Below are 14,615 nucleotides of genomic sequence, written 5' to 3' on the forward strand. Positions count from 1 at the left end.
ATTAGCAGTCAAATGCCTTAGGTATTACGCCACCAGAGCTCCCAAAACCACTGTGCCTGTCTGTGCTGGAGAAGGAGGACCAACATTGCACAGGAAGAGCTTCTGTCCTGGGAAACCTCTGAACTCAAGAGCTGACTTCATTCTTGCAGACCTGGATATCACATCCTGGGCAGTTCAGATCCACTCCCCACCAGGCACAGCAGCTGCTTTTTCTGCCTTACATCTCCCATTTCCTTGGCCTCATTTCTTTCTGCTGTAAGTGAGCTGGAGGCTGGCAGTTTGGGCATCTGTTCTCGTGGCTGCTGCTGACAGGGAGGGGATGGGGACATTGTTTGGTGCCTCCCCAGGGCTATCTAAATAACCACAAACTTACTACCATCCATGTACCCCACTGGGGCTGTCTGTCGACAGTTCAAGTCAGCACTGGGTGCCACCAAAGGCAGGCTTTGTCACTTTGCTGCTTCCTTTTCTCCTCAGCTTCAGTCTTTCCCAGTGTCCCAGCCTTACTTTGATCTCCTCTCGGCCCAGCACCTTCCTGCTGTGCTTCCAACCACTGGCTTCCAGAACTCCCACCCCTCCCCTTGGTCACACAGAATCATCGAAAGTCAGTGTAAGAAGCAGATGAAGAGAAAGAGACCACCTGGTCCAACCACCCACTTGACAGACAGGGAGGCAGAGAGGACCAAGGCAGAGGAGACGCGTCTAAGGCACTTAGGCCTGCTTCATTTTACTGTCTGTTATCCTTGCTACGGATTGAGTTGTGGCACCTTCCCCCACCACCAACAAATATGTGTTGTATTCCTGGGTCTTGTACCTGTGGATGCCATCCTGTGTAGAAATAGGTTTTTTGTTTTTTTTCAATGTTATGTTAATCAGGCCATGCCAGTGTAGGGTGGATCCTTAATCTGACCACTTCTGACTTATAAAAAGAGGAGTATAAACACAAAGATACACACAGGGAGAAGACAGATATCAAAAATGCCAAGGAACTCCAAAGGCACCAAGAAACACTGCAGACACTAGAACTAGGAGAGAGGCTCACAGAGAAACTGACACAGCTGATTAGGACTTTTAGCCCCCTGAACTGCGAGAAAATTAATTTCTGATCTTTAAAGCCTTCCCACTTGTGGTATTTTTTTGTTACAGCATCACAAGATCACTAAGATACTTAGGCAAAGCACAAATATCATACATGAGATAAATGAATACCATATCATGAAGGAAATCCTGAAACCTTGAGTTGATTCTCTCAGTTTTCCTGAGTTTACAGTAAAAGATGTCCTAATCCATCTCTTCCACTATCTACCTCCTTTCTGACTGAGATGACATACAACCCCTCATTACAAGCAAGTAGATGATTGACAGAGCAGACTCACCAGATCCTTGCTGGTCCTGGGTGACGTACCTTTAGGAGGCACCTAAGAGGAGCAGGAAGGGGAAGGTGGGAATGAGCGTATGGAGATAGGGGTGTGGCTGGCTGGGTGATGACATCTTAAAGGTAATGTTTAGAGGCATGAAGTTCTTTGCACATTGTGGGCTGTGGCCCATTTAATGGGTCTTAAAATCATTTTAGTAGGTTATGAAAGAATAGAAATTATCAATGCAAAAGTATGCTACATGTTGTGAGAATAAGTATTATTTTAAGAGACTTCATCTATGTATGCACACATACATACTTGGGTGGTCATGTAAAATATATATTTTTTCACTGTGAGATCCAGTAAAAAAATAAATAAAGTTTGAGCAACTCTTAGAGGATGACAGTTTGAGACTGACAGGGATCCAAAGTAAGGCCACTAGAGGGCACCCTATCCCCTACTATAGAACCAAAAAAGGCACTGCCCTGGAGTCGATCCAACTCATAGCGGCCCCTCCTTGGGTTTCCGAGGCAGTATCTCTATAGAAGTAGATTGCCCAATCTTCCTTCTGAGGAGTGGCTGGTGGGTTTGAACCGCCAGCCTTCTGGTTGGCAGTCAAGTGCCTTAGGCACTACGCCACCAGAGCTCCTATTCCCTACTATAATCAATACATAAAAACTAAAGAATCATTTGCCATTGAAAGGATGTATTCTGACCCAAGGAGACTCCATGCATGTCGGAGTAGAATTGTGCTCCATAGGGTTTTCAGTGGTTGATTTTGGGGAAACAGGTCACCAGATCTTTCTTCTGAGGCACTGCTGAGTGGACTTGAACCTCCAAAATTTCTGTTAGTAAAAGCCAAAAAACCAAACTCACTGCCGTGGAGTCAGATCTGACTCATAGCGACCTCCTGACTAACAGCAACCCCTCCTTGGGTTTCCAAGGTGGTATTGCTACGGAAGTAGATTGTCCAATCATCCTTCCGAGGGGTGGCTGGTGGGTTTGAACCACCAGCCTTCTGGTTACAGTCAAATGCCTTAGGCACTACGCCACCAGAGTTCCTAATAGCCCTTCTATTCTCCCATGATTGATCTCTCCAAGGAGTGTATCTACCTCATGTTCAGCTCATATGCCTATCTTTTGTTCAATTCCAGAAGTGGGTTCAATTCCAGACCTGAAGGGCAGCTAGGGGCCATAGTCTCAGGGGTTCCACCAGGCTCTATCAGACCAGCAAACCTGGTCCTTTTTTTTTTTTTTTAAATCATTTTGAGTTTTGTTCCACATTGTTCTCCCTCTCTATCAGGATCTCCTACGTAGATCTCCCTCTGTGTGGTTGGCAGTGGTAGCCAGGGACCATCTAATTCTTCTGGTCTCATAGTTGTAGAGGCTGAGGACTGCATGGTGTACCAGTCCCTTGGGCTAATTGTTTCCATGTGTCTTTGGTTTTCTTCATTCTTCTTTGCTCTGGACAAGGAGAGACCCATCGATGCACCTAGATGGCTGCTTGCAAGCTTTTAAGATCCCAGTTGGAGCTAAGCTTCTCTTGAAGCATGTACACTAGTCCATCAGCTTGCTCATCCTGCTAGGGTGGTCATCCCCTGGTACCTGCCATGCACATAGCCTTTGTCCAGCCAATGTCTATATTGTCAGGTTCTTATTGTCCCAAGTGCCCCCAGAAGAGGATATATCCAAGGCTCCACTTCAGAACTGAGTAAAAATAAAGTAGTGACCACAAACAAGGTGAATGCTGAGGAAGTCCCTGGCAATGCAGTCCAGGAGTCCACACCTCTCTGGGTGAGGGGCCAGATGTGGAGCCCATCAGCTGGAATCTGTAATATTTCCCTTTCCCAAATCAAAGTGCTTTGGCCTCTCTCATTTAATTACTGTATGACTTCAATCCTGTAGACTGGCTGGTTATTTATATTTGCTGTCTGAGCAGGAAATACGTACTCAGGCCCTTTGGTGGAAGTTGCCTTGCTGACAGTCTTCTCAGGGGGTTGCCTCTACTCTTGTCTTGCTAAGTGTAGCACAGTGACATGTTGCTTGGCTTAATTACATGGTGTCCTCCCGTCTCTCTGTGAACACCTTCAGACTAGAGAGTCTTCTAGAATGGAACTGTCTAATAAAGCAACCACTAGCCACACGTGGCTATTTAAATTTACATGAGCCAGAATTAAACACACTGAAAATTTGGCTTCTTGGTCACAATGGCCACACTTCCAATGCTCAATATCCACCTATGGCTGGACAGCACAGGGTCAGAACATGTTCATCATCATGAAAGCTCTGGTGAATGGCATGCGGTAGGAGGCTGGGCTGAACTATGTATACTATGGACCATATTCATTTCTTTTTTTAAAAAAATAAAGTCATGGTAGGAGCTCTGGTGGTGCAATGGTTAAAGCACTGGGCTGTCAATCAGAAGGTCAGCACTTCAAACCATCAGCCGCTCAGCGGAAGAAAGATGAGACAGTCTGATTCTGTAAAGATTTACAACCTTGGAAACCCTATGGGGCAGTTCTACTCTGTCCTTTGGGGTCGCTGTGAGTTGGAATTTACTTGATGGCAATGGCTTTGGTTTTGAAAGTCACAGAAGTTTTCTCTTTAATTATTGTTTTTCTTTTTGCCTACAAACCAAATGAAAAAGAGCATTTCTGGGATTTGGATTCTGGGTTACTTAGTGACTACTGTCTAACCAGAGTCCCTGGGTGGCACAAAGAGTTAAGCACTGGACTAGCCAAAAAGGTGGGCACACTTTGAACACACTCGGAAGTGCCTCAGGAGACAGGCTTGGTGATAGGCTTCGGAAAGGATATGCTTGCAAAGCCTGTGGAGGAGTTTGACTTTGCATACATGGGGTATCTGACTTGACAACAACAAACCATAATGACAGTCTAACCACAACACAGGAACCTGCATGCCTATCTTCATGACCAACCTAGGGCAGCACTGAGCAAGCCTTGACCAACTCACTTGCCATTTGGTTAGGCTACTTTCTACAGATCCTTAGTACTCATCCTTCACACTTCCCATCAGCATCCAATGCCTTGCATTTAGAGTCTTCTCCTCCTAACAACCATAAATGCCTCCTCCCTAGGTCCTGGAACTCACGTCTTAATGACTCTGGCACCAGAACACAAGGTCCTTGGGAAAGGTGAGAAGGTCAGCACAGTCTGCCTTCTAGATAAATCCGTGACAGGGAGATCTACTCTGTCCTTTCTCTTTTCAGAAAATCTGTAGTAAGTGTTCTAGAGGAAATTTAAGATATGCATGACTGAGAACTTGCCCATAAGAAGTTTAGAATTTTGTGTCAAAGAAAAATAATGCCCTTGAAACAACTAACACTGCAAATAAGTACAAAATAAAAGAACTTTGTAAAGTAGTTGAAATATGATTCTGGTCCAACAATTGTGAGTGGCTTGGTTCCTCAAATTTAGTTGTTAAGTCTCCTGTACTACACAGAACTTTCCACTACAGAATAGTTATGACATATGCAGCCATCCTCACTCTGGTACACATATTCCCACACTCACACACAAACACACTGCACATGTGTGTGCATACATGCAGACCCATACCCAGACACATGTGACTGCATGCACACAGTCATGAAAGGCAGCAGGCCGAGGCCTCCGTTTTCCCTCATGGAGTACAAGCGATTGGGTAAGAGAGAAGGGTAATAATTTCTGTCCTCAGGGGTCATTGTACTAGTTTGCTGAATGTATTCAGCAAAGGCTCTGATTGTTATAACACTGCTCTGTGAACTGTCCCGAGTGACATGCCTAGCTTGACCCTGTGAAAAACTCATTTCTCAAAGTGTGAAGATTCCAAAATACCAGACTGCCTCACTCTAAAAGGTTGTCCTGCACTGAAATGTCTCTTTCAGAAAGATAGATGCTTTGGTCATCTCCCCTTCAGTATTTGCTTCAGCTTGTTCCTTTGTACATTTGCCCCGAGGTACCTATTCTATGTAGTTACATAATTTCTGTCCTCAGGGGTCATTGTACTAGTTTGGTTGAAAGGGCAGTTTGAACTAGTTCACCTAAAAAAAAAAAAAGACTTGAAAGCCCACTAGAGGTCTTCAGATCTTTTAGCAGGGCCCCTGGGGCTCCACACACAGGACAAACAGTGCAAGAAGCACTGAGTCAGACAGATGCTGGGTGACTCCTGAGGACAAGTGAGCTCATCTCTCTAACCTGCTGCTGCTCAATCATCTCTAAATGCCCAGGATTCAACGACTGTACGTGAGATACAACCATCATAGGACCTGGTTCGTAGCAGAACTCTGGGTATTAGTTCCTAGGTCCTGGGGCTGCTGCTAGTCCCTGCTCCCCTGAGGTCTAGCCTTAATGCCTGACACCCTATCCTTAGGAAGAGCCACACGGAAGGTCTGCGCAGCAGATGGGGCATAGAACATCAGCCTTTGGTGGGAAGCAGGCTGGGTGGTGCAGGGCCCAACAAGGGAGGTAGGAGGGTGGTTACTGCTGGGAAAGAAGAGAGAGAGTCCACACTTCTACTGAGTGCCCTCTGCACAGACAGGAGGTACTAGGGAATGTGATCCAGGCAGATGTTCCTCCAATGCCTACCTTCCAGGTGTTATTTTTCAGATGTGTCAGCAACCTGGGATCATGAAGACCAACAACTAGAAGTGTACTGAGATCAAGGCCAAGGTGTTCAACATCTGGGGAGTACCAGGAGTGAGAGGGTAGCCACAGAAAACCAGATGATTCCAGCCAGGATAATGAGGGTGGATGAGCTCTGCTCACAGAGGGCACTGAGAGGAGTGGGTTTAAGAAGGAGGGCTGCACCCCACCCTCTGGCAGACCCATCACTAGAAGCCATCTGGCCCACTGGTCTGAAGATGACAGAGGCTTGGGTTTGTACCCTGGAATTGTCAGCTACTTGCTGGGTGAACATGGGGCTGTTATTTAGTCTGCAGTCCTCTGAGTTCTCATGTATAAAATGGGGATGGTAACTAGTTTGCAGGGCTGCTATGAGGATCAGTGGCACCCAGGAATGTAGAGATGCATGCACACACAGACCAGGGCCACAGCATGTATTCAATAAACATTTGGTGTCATCCCCCTGCCTTTGCACTGGCCCAGATCCAAACTGTTCCAAAGAGACCTAGTGAATGAAATACTTGTAAAGTATACACACTACCATCAAGGAGCCTTGATGGAGCAACGGTTAAGTGTTCAGCTGCTAACCAAAGGGTCAGTGGTTCAAACTCAACCAGTGGCTCTGTGGGAGAAAAGATCTAGAGAACTGTTTCCACAAAGATTAGAGCCTAGGAAATCCTATGGGGCAGCTCCACTCTGTTGTACAGGGTCACTATGAGTTGAAATAGACTAGATGGCACCTAACAACACCACATGACCATCTTTAGTGGACTGCCAGAGGTTAGACCTACTTATTGCTCCCCTCTGGCTTACAAATAAAAACTCTCTTAGATCCTCAAAGAACAAGCTCCAAGCCAGGTGTACTGGTGCTGGGTGCAATGTCAGTGCCATTACTACATATCTATGACTCCACAACTACGTGGGTGAAGTCTGGTCATGTAGATTCTGAACTGCAGGGTGGGGGTAGGGGTGAGTCTCTTATAATAACCAACTGAAGGCTCCTGAAATGTTCAACGGAAACAGACCACATCACAGAAAGGTAGAGACAGACTTTGCTGTTGTGAGCAAGCTCATCTCTGGAACAAACATCAACAGAGCATTGCTACACTGGTGAGTCACTTGTCTTCCTCTTTATATTTAATAAAGCACTAACTCCTTCTGGGATTCTCAGATTCCTGCCTGCACCACAGCCTGGTGGTAGAATGCCCAGGCTCTAGAGTGAATTGCTGTTAGTTCAAATCCCATCTCTGCCACTTGCTCCTGTGACAGTTATTAGAGAAATGTGAAAACTACTTAGCATAGTTCTGGCACAAAATAAGTGCTTGTGAGCTGATGCTACTACCAGTAATAGCACAACCAGACCCACTCGGCGAGATGAGGAGTCCAGCCACTGCTTGTATTTGTTCACTGAATAATCACTTTGTGTTTTTCTTTCCTTTTGTTTCTTTTGCATTTTGTAAGACAATCTACTATTTCAGATTACTTTTTTTCTGAATACATTAGACAAATGTAGAAACTCTGGAAATGATATAAAAATATAAAGCAGGAAGGGGAAAGTCATCCATAATTTTACTAGTCAGAGGTGAATTGCTGGTAAAAATTGATCATTTTTCTATGTTTTTAAAAGTATGGACAAAACCACACAGCTTATCAGGGGTTTTTAAAGAAGGGTCCATAGACCACAGGCAAAGGAATTCATGAAGCCCCCAGAATTGCAGGTGTGTGTGTGTGCACAAGTGTGTATGTGCGTGTGCATGCATTATTTCTGCAGGAAAGGATCACAGGTGTTATGAGATTCTCTAAGGAGTTTATGATAAAAAGGATTAAGAATCATGATCAGTTTTACATCCTTTTTGTATCTGTCCTTGTATCATAATAGTTAATATGTATTTTGCATATTTACTTTGTGCTTGCACTGTCCTTGGCAATTTAAATATATTAATTTAAATTTATATTCAAATTTAAGTAATTTTCCCAAATCATTAAAAGCTCTTCATAAATATCTCAGTCATGTTCTATTTTATGTCTGAATTATAATTTTCTTCATTATTTATTATCAGATATTTAGACTATTTCCAATGTTGTTCATATTACCTTTTTTTCCAAAAATCAACTACGGCGCATAGGACTTTGGTTACAGAAGATAAAGAAACAGCTTTTAACATTTTCTAGAAGGGAAGAAATTTTTAACTACATCCTCTATCTGCACAGAGCTATGTAGTCTTAATCTGCTATTAAGATAATATCAAATTTTACTAATTATTCCAAATGAATTTTCATGAGTCCTTTGAGGAAATGTGTAATGCTAGTGTGTATAAGGGTCTAGCAGCAGCCAGAACAGATTTTTTTTTTTTTTTTTTTACACAGTGCATCAACCAGTGATTGTGAGTTGGACATCACTCTTAAGAAAAGCAAGCTCCTGTTTCACATTCTAAATGATGGAGAAAGTATTTTTGTCTCAGTGTAAAGCAATACACATACACAGAATCACTTCACTTACTTAATCTAGCACTCCAGAAAGCCAGCTGGGGCACTATGCCTACTGGCTGACCTGCCCACTTAAGAGATTGAACATTTTGTGATAAAGGGGTAGGGACTATTTATTGAGTGGTTGTCCAGCAAGGTCCTTCTTTGCTGGAAAGGAAGGGCATTTTGACTCCAGGACAGACCATGACAGGTAGCACCAGGGCTGACATTGTTTTCAGCCAGGACTCAAAGTCAGGAAAAGAAAAGTACCTGAGTGGAGTAGAAGGATCCAGGCAAGAAAGGTAGCCATTTGGTCTTTGCTTATAAGCCTCAGTGCCCATATTTGTTCATTGAATACTTCTTGTGTTTTCTCTCCTTTTGCATTTCATAAGGCAATCTATTATTTCAGATTATTGTTTACTTTCTATTCTGAATGTAACAGACTACTGTAGAAAATCTGGAAACTATATAAAAATATGAAGCAGGAGGGAGGACAGTCATCCATAATTCTACCAGTCAGGGGTGAACTGCTGATAAAATCGGATCATTTTTTTCTCTGTTTTTAAAAGTACAGACAAAATCATACAGCTGGCCACTTGCATCACTGACACAGCCAACTCATCTGGCATCCCATTTCAACTGGACCTTCCATTTGTTAAAGTAGACCTGTACACAGTGCATCATAAAAGCTAAAGCGATGCCCCGCCTTATAAGAAAATCTATTTCTTAACAGATTCCTGAAGATAAAGTTGTCTCGCGGAAAAAGAGTCATGAAGCTGGCTCAGCCACTGTGCCAGGCAGCCATGGGCTTTTGTCTGCTTTGTTTAATCTATGCAAGTTGCCTCTATCAGTTGCCTTTTTGAGTCTATGCACCTGAAGGGAAGAAAGGCAAGATGCACCATTCCACCCAAATAAAGAAGCCTGGTCATTCCCCAAAAACCTCTCAGTTTCCTGGAGTCTCTGTAACAGTAAACCCCCCTGGGAAGAGTGCTTGCTTTCACTGTTAGCAGTTCAGGGGTCTAATGTTACAGAAAATGAAGCACAGGACGGGTGGTCAACTGCTATGATACCCAGGGAGATGATGACAGGCCCTCCCCATTAAAGGGCAGCGCTGCTCTTCCAAAAGGAGCCCATGTTGCTATTTAACCAGATGGAAACCTTTGTTTTTGAAACAAATTGGCATGGGGTTTTATGGCATGTGCATTGGTGAAGGGTCAGTTATGTGGGGTCTTCTAGATCAGTGGTCCTGAGAATCTTAGGGCTAATGATTCCCATTAATGTCCTGTCTAATTTCCCCCATCTCCAGTGGTCTGGGCTAGGTTTTTGTCAGTACAACAAATGATGTCCACCATTTAAATCTGGTGAATAGGACAGTAGGAAGAACAGGAATGCCATCCTCAGTCCCAAATATTAATCCCTTGCATTTTGACTTACAGGTGTTCATCAACATAGACACCATGGCAGAGTATGAGTACAAAGATCCTGGGTTTTTCAGCACTCCCACTGACAGCAGACAGGAACATAATCACTTCCTGCAGTTCAGCAAGTTCTTCCTGCCCTGCATATACATTGTGGTGTTCGTCTGTGGCCTGGTAGGGAACTCCCTTGTGCTGGTCATATACATCTTCTACCAGAAGCTGAAGAGCATAACAGACCTGTTCTTGATGAACCTACCCCTGGCTGACCTGGTGTTTGTGTGCACTCTGCCCTTCTGGGCCTATGCAAGCATCCATGAGTGGGTCTTTGGCAAACCGATGTGCAAAATCCTCCTGGGCATCTACACTTTGAACTTCTACACGTCCATGCTCATCCTTACCTGCATCACTGTGGATCGTTTCATTGCAGTGGTTCAGGCCACCAAGGCCCACAACCAGCAGGCCAAGTGGATGATCTGGGGCAAGGTCATCTGCCTGTTCATCTGGATAATCTCCCTGGTGGTTTCCTTGCCACAGATCATCTATGGAAATGTCTTTTCTCGTGACAAGATCGTCTGTGGTTATAATGATGAGAAAATTTCCACCGTGGTCCTTGCTGTCCAGATGACACTGGGGTTCTTCCTGCCACTGTTTGCCATGATTGTCTGCTACTCAGTCATAATCAAGACCCTGCTTCATGCCCGCAGCTTCCAGAAGCATAAGTCTCTAAAGATCATTTTCCTGGTGGTGGCTGTCTTCCTGCTGACCCAGATGCCCTTTAACCTTGTGAAGCTCATCCTCAGCACGAGCTGGGAGTACCATGCCATGACCAGCTTTCACTATGTTGTCATAGTGACAGAGGCCATTGCATACCTGCGGGCCTGCCTTAACCCTGTGCTCTATGCCTTTGTTGGCCTGAAGTTTCGAAAGAACTTCTGGAAACTTGTGAAGGACATTGGCTGCCTCCCTTACTTGGGGGTCTCAAGTCAATGGAAGTCTCCTGAGGACTCTTCCAAGATTAGTTCTGCCTCTCACAATGTGGAGGCCACCAGTATGTTCCAACTGTAGGCCATGCCAGGGCTTGGAGAAAATGCTCAGGAATTTACAAGAGAATGGCTGGGCCCTCTGTATGAGCTGAGACAGGCTTTGTTTATAGCTGTGCACTCTCATGGTGGTAATCAAAAACTGTAGCTTGTTTAGTATGTTTCTTTGAAGGCATGGACATATTCTGGTCTCTTCTTGAACACCTAGGCCTAAAGCTTATAAGGACTTTCCTTCTTTCATCCCCATGAATACTGACACCAAGGAGGTGAACACATGACTCTTAAAATCCCAGGTTCTCCTTCACTGGGGCTAGGACTGAAGGTTAAAGAGGGCAGCAGAGTTAACAAAATGTTTGTTGACTGACAGTGACATTCTGGGCTCCAAAGTTCAGAAGATTTTTCTGGCTACTAAGCAAGCAGAGATTAGAGCAGCCATGAAAACAGCACTGACCCATACAGCTCTGATCTCAATTAGCAGGCACCTAATAACAGTGAGATCAGGTCTTATCTCACCATGGGGTGTGACTTTTACATAGGGAGATGTTTATGCTTTCTTTGTTTACTCCTGGAAGCACTAGCATTGGGGAATGTGAATGAGACAAAGCAAATTAGAGTTTACTGAGCATTCCAGTGGTCCATGGAATTCTTGAAAAATGTGCAAAGCAGAGTTTACAACTATCAAGAACCTAAGCATTTCTGAAAGGGACTCTTTGGCAGGTCTGTTCACTTAAAAATGGAATTACCCAATGCTTGCCACACACACACACACACACAAACACACATATGTATATATATACATACATTAAATGGCATATGGTTTTCATGACTAAGAAATAAAATGTTTTTAAAGTCTCCAAAATACTTTTATTCTTATTTTGTTATGCTTAGAATACACCAAAAAATGGTTTCCTGTGAGTTTAGAGCATAGGAAATGAATTAAAATTGTAAACTTTCAGGGCACTGTTTGTTCTATCAAGGAAATGAAATATACCAGTGGTAACGACCCAGCTCCTTCACTGTGGCTTCCAACCTCCTATCCAAAATGTGAAGCGAATTTGCTTGTGACCTATAATATGATCACAGGATGTGGCATAGTTTTAAATGTCACTTTCATACATATTTATTAGATCCTGGCATTCTGCCCATTCAGTAGTAGGCTTAAAGATGACTGTTGGGCTCTTGCATCACAAAATCACTTATGAAATGGGGAGAATTAAGGAACAACAGCTAAATAGAGTGCTCAGGAGGTGTAGTGGTTAAGGCATTTGGCTGCTAACCATAAGGTTGGTGGTTTGAACCAGCCCACCAGCTGCTCTGTGGAAGAAAGATGGGATGGTCTGCTTCTGTAAAGATTTACAGCTTTGGAAAACCAACGGGGGTCACTATGAGTCAGAATCGACTTGATGACAGTGAGTTTGGTTTGAAATAGAGTACACAAGGAGACGAGCCAGAATTGGCTTTGTTGTTGTTGTTGTTATTTGCCGTCGAGTCAGCCCCGACTCATAGCGACCCCTCCTTGGGTTTCCGAGGCAGTATCACTATGGAAGTAGATTGCCCAATCTTCCTTCTGAGGAGTGGCTGGTGGGTTTGAACCACCAGCCTTCTGGTTAGCAGTCAAGTGCCTTAGGCACTGTGCTACTGTTAGAATTGGCTTAGCAGTGGGCTTTTGGGGCTTGGACAGACCAGAATTGAATCCCAGCTCTGCCACTAACCAGTTGGTAAGACTTTGGGCAAATCTTTCAGCCTCTGACCACCTGTTTCTTTTCTTTTTGGTGAAACATGATCATAACAGCACCCACCTCTCAGGGTTGGTGTGAAGATGACTTGAGATAATACTTGCACAGAAGTTTGCATTTGTAGGTAGAAGAGTTCCAAAAAAGTGGCAATGATTTTTATTACTACTTTTAAGAGCAAGTAATACAGAATGGAAAGCCGTCATCTCATTCCCTGTTGGTCAGTGATGGGAGGGAGGGTTGGCTCCATGCCTTCTGAGGCATGTAGCCTGGTCCAGCTGGGCACAGGGAGGGCCTTGCAGGGCCCACCCAATCCTGCCTACTGTATCATCAATGTCCCTGAAAGCATCCACGAGGAGAGCTCCTTTATGGCATTTGAGCCATATGGTCCACCAAGAGCTTCCTCATACAAAATCTGCCCTTTTCCTGGGGACAAGACTGGCATTTATCTTATTTTAATTGGTGTTGGAGGGGAAATTTCTGTCATCCTACCGTTGTAGATTCATCTTAACGTTGAGCACTTCTGATGGCAAGGCCACCAGTTCCTGGCTTCCCTGAGAGCATCCCAACCCATGAGGCAGAGGCCCTACCTGGGGAAGGAAGAAGCCAAGAGTCGGGGAGACCGGACCTTATGGCATTTACACATGTGGCTGATGGCTAGAGCTTCCAGTGGAGGGAAGCAGTGTAGTATAATGAGAAAGCAGAGCTCTGGAGTCAGTCAGACACTGGGTCAATGACATCTCCATTTCTGTGTGTCTTTGAACAAGTTACTCAGTCCCCTAAAACCTCCTTTTCACTGTCCATACCACTGGCTAATGACAGCCTCCTCCCAGGGTGAGGAATGGACAGTGCACACCAAGAGCCCAGGTTGGGACCAGTTTGGCTATGGCAATGGAGAGGCAGCTGCTGGAACTACTAGGTTTTCCCTTACCGGGTGCCTACCTGGCTAAAGAAATCAAAGGAGACTCAGATGTTTGTTGGGGTATGCCCCACCTCAGGCCTATTTTGCGTGCTCTCCAGGCTCCTATGAGCCTTTGCCTTGGCTCTTCCACAGCTTAGGAAAGCCCTGCCTGCTCACCCCCAGGAACAGCACAGCAGCAGAATATTTCTTTGCCTCCACCACTGTGCTTGGTCACTCACTGGTCCCACATTCCCTAGGCCCCAAACTGCTACACTCAAGTATAGATGTATCATTTTTCCAATACCCACCCCCCCCAGGTATACATCATTACTGGCAATAAACACTGGTACAGCGCCGTACAAGTTACAGAGAGCTTTTGTGGTCCTGACCTTATTCAATCCACACCAACAGCTCCATAAAGTAGGAGACAGTGTTTTCAAAGTCTCCATTCTATGGTGATGGAACTGAAGTAAGGTGCGGGATAGAGTCAGGTCTTATCCTCAGACCTGTTTTTCTCTTCCCCTTCATTCTCCTTTCTGTTCACACACATCAGTGCATGACAAGAAAGGCCTGGGGGATGGACAGAGGTCCAGGGAGGACCAGAGGACGGAAGACACAGGCCGGCTGTGAGTCTGGGTTGAGTCCAGATGGCCTGGGGCATGACCTCAAGGTCTGAGGGGAAGAACATGCTCCTACCCCACCATGTTACCAACAGAAATACAGTGGATGCCACAGATAGTCACATCATATGACATATGGTGAGCACAGGGAGACACTGATCAGGGGCTACCTGGGAGTGAAAAGCCCAGATGTTCTCAGTGGGAATTCTGGACTGCAGAGATCAGTCCACAAGAGAGAAAAGCCTAAAGCTACTATTACTGGAGGGGTAGAGGGGGAGCAAAAGGTCACTGCAGCCTTCCCCTGCAGGGGGCTGTCAGGGCATTACCCCTTCCAGGTACCTAGTCCTTCATGGTACATGGTAAACTCACAGTGCTATTTTGAAGGAGGGATGGCTTTATTGTCCATATTTTCAGGTGAAGAAACTAGTTCAGAGAGATTAATATCTGAAGAGCTAGT

General features: G+C 44.9%; 2 protein-coding genes across 2 annotated transcripts in view; one reads left to right on the forward strand and one right to left on the reverse strand.

The window, feature by feature from the left end:
- The window catches only part of FYCO1 (FYVE and coiled-coil domain autophagy adaptor 1), a 73,253-nt gene that overhangs the window by 19,686 nt on the left and 38,952 nt on the right, over positions 1-14,615 (reverse strand). The window lies entirely within an intron of this gene.
- Positions 9,904-10,929, forward strand: CXCR6 (C-X-C motif chemokine receptor 6). Its single transcript, XM_007951739.2, has one exon. It carries the CDS (start codon positions 9,904-9,906, stop codon positions 10,927-10,929), a length of 1,026 nt encoding a protein of 341 aa, XP_007949930.1.

The sequence above is a fragment of the Orycteropus afer genome, unplaced genomic scaffold, assembly GCF_000298275.1.
Source record: "Orycteropus afer afer isolate SDZICR_OR568_19922 unplaced genomic scaffold, OryAfe1.0 scaffold00311, whole genome shotgun sequence".
Classification (NCBI taxonomy): Eukaryota; Metazoa; Chordata; class Mammalia; order Tubulidentata; family Orycteropodidae; genus Orycteropus; species Orycteropus afer.

What these genes read in the sequence shown, in the direction of transcription:
- CXCR6 (XM_007951739.2), top strand. Translation starts at nt 9,904, where the DNA reads ATGGCAGAGTATGAGTACAAAGATCCTGGGTTTTTCAGCACTCCCACT.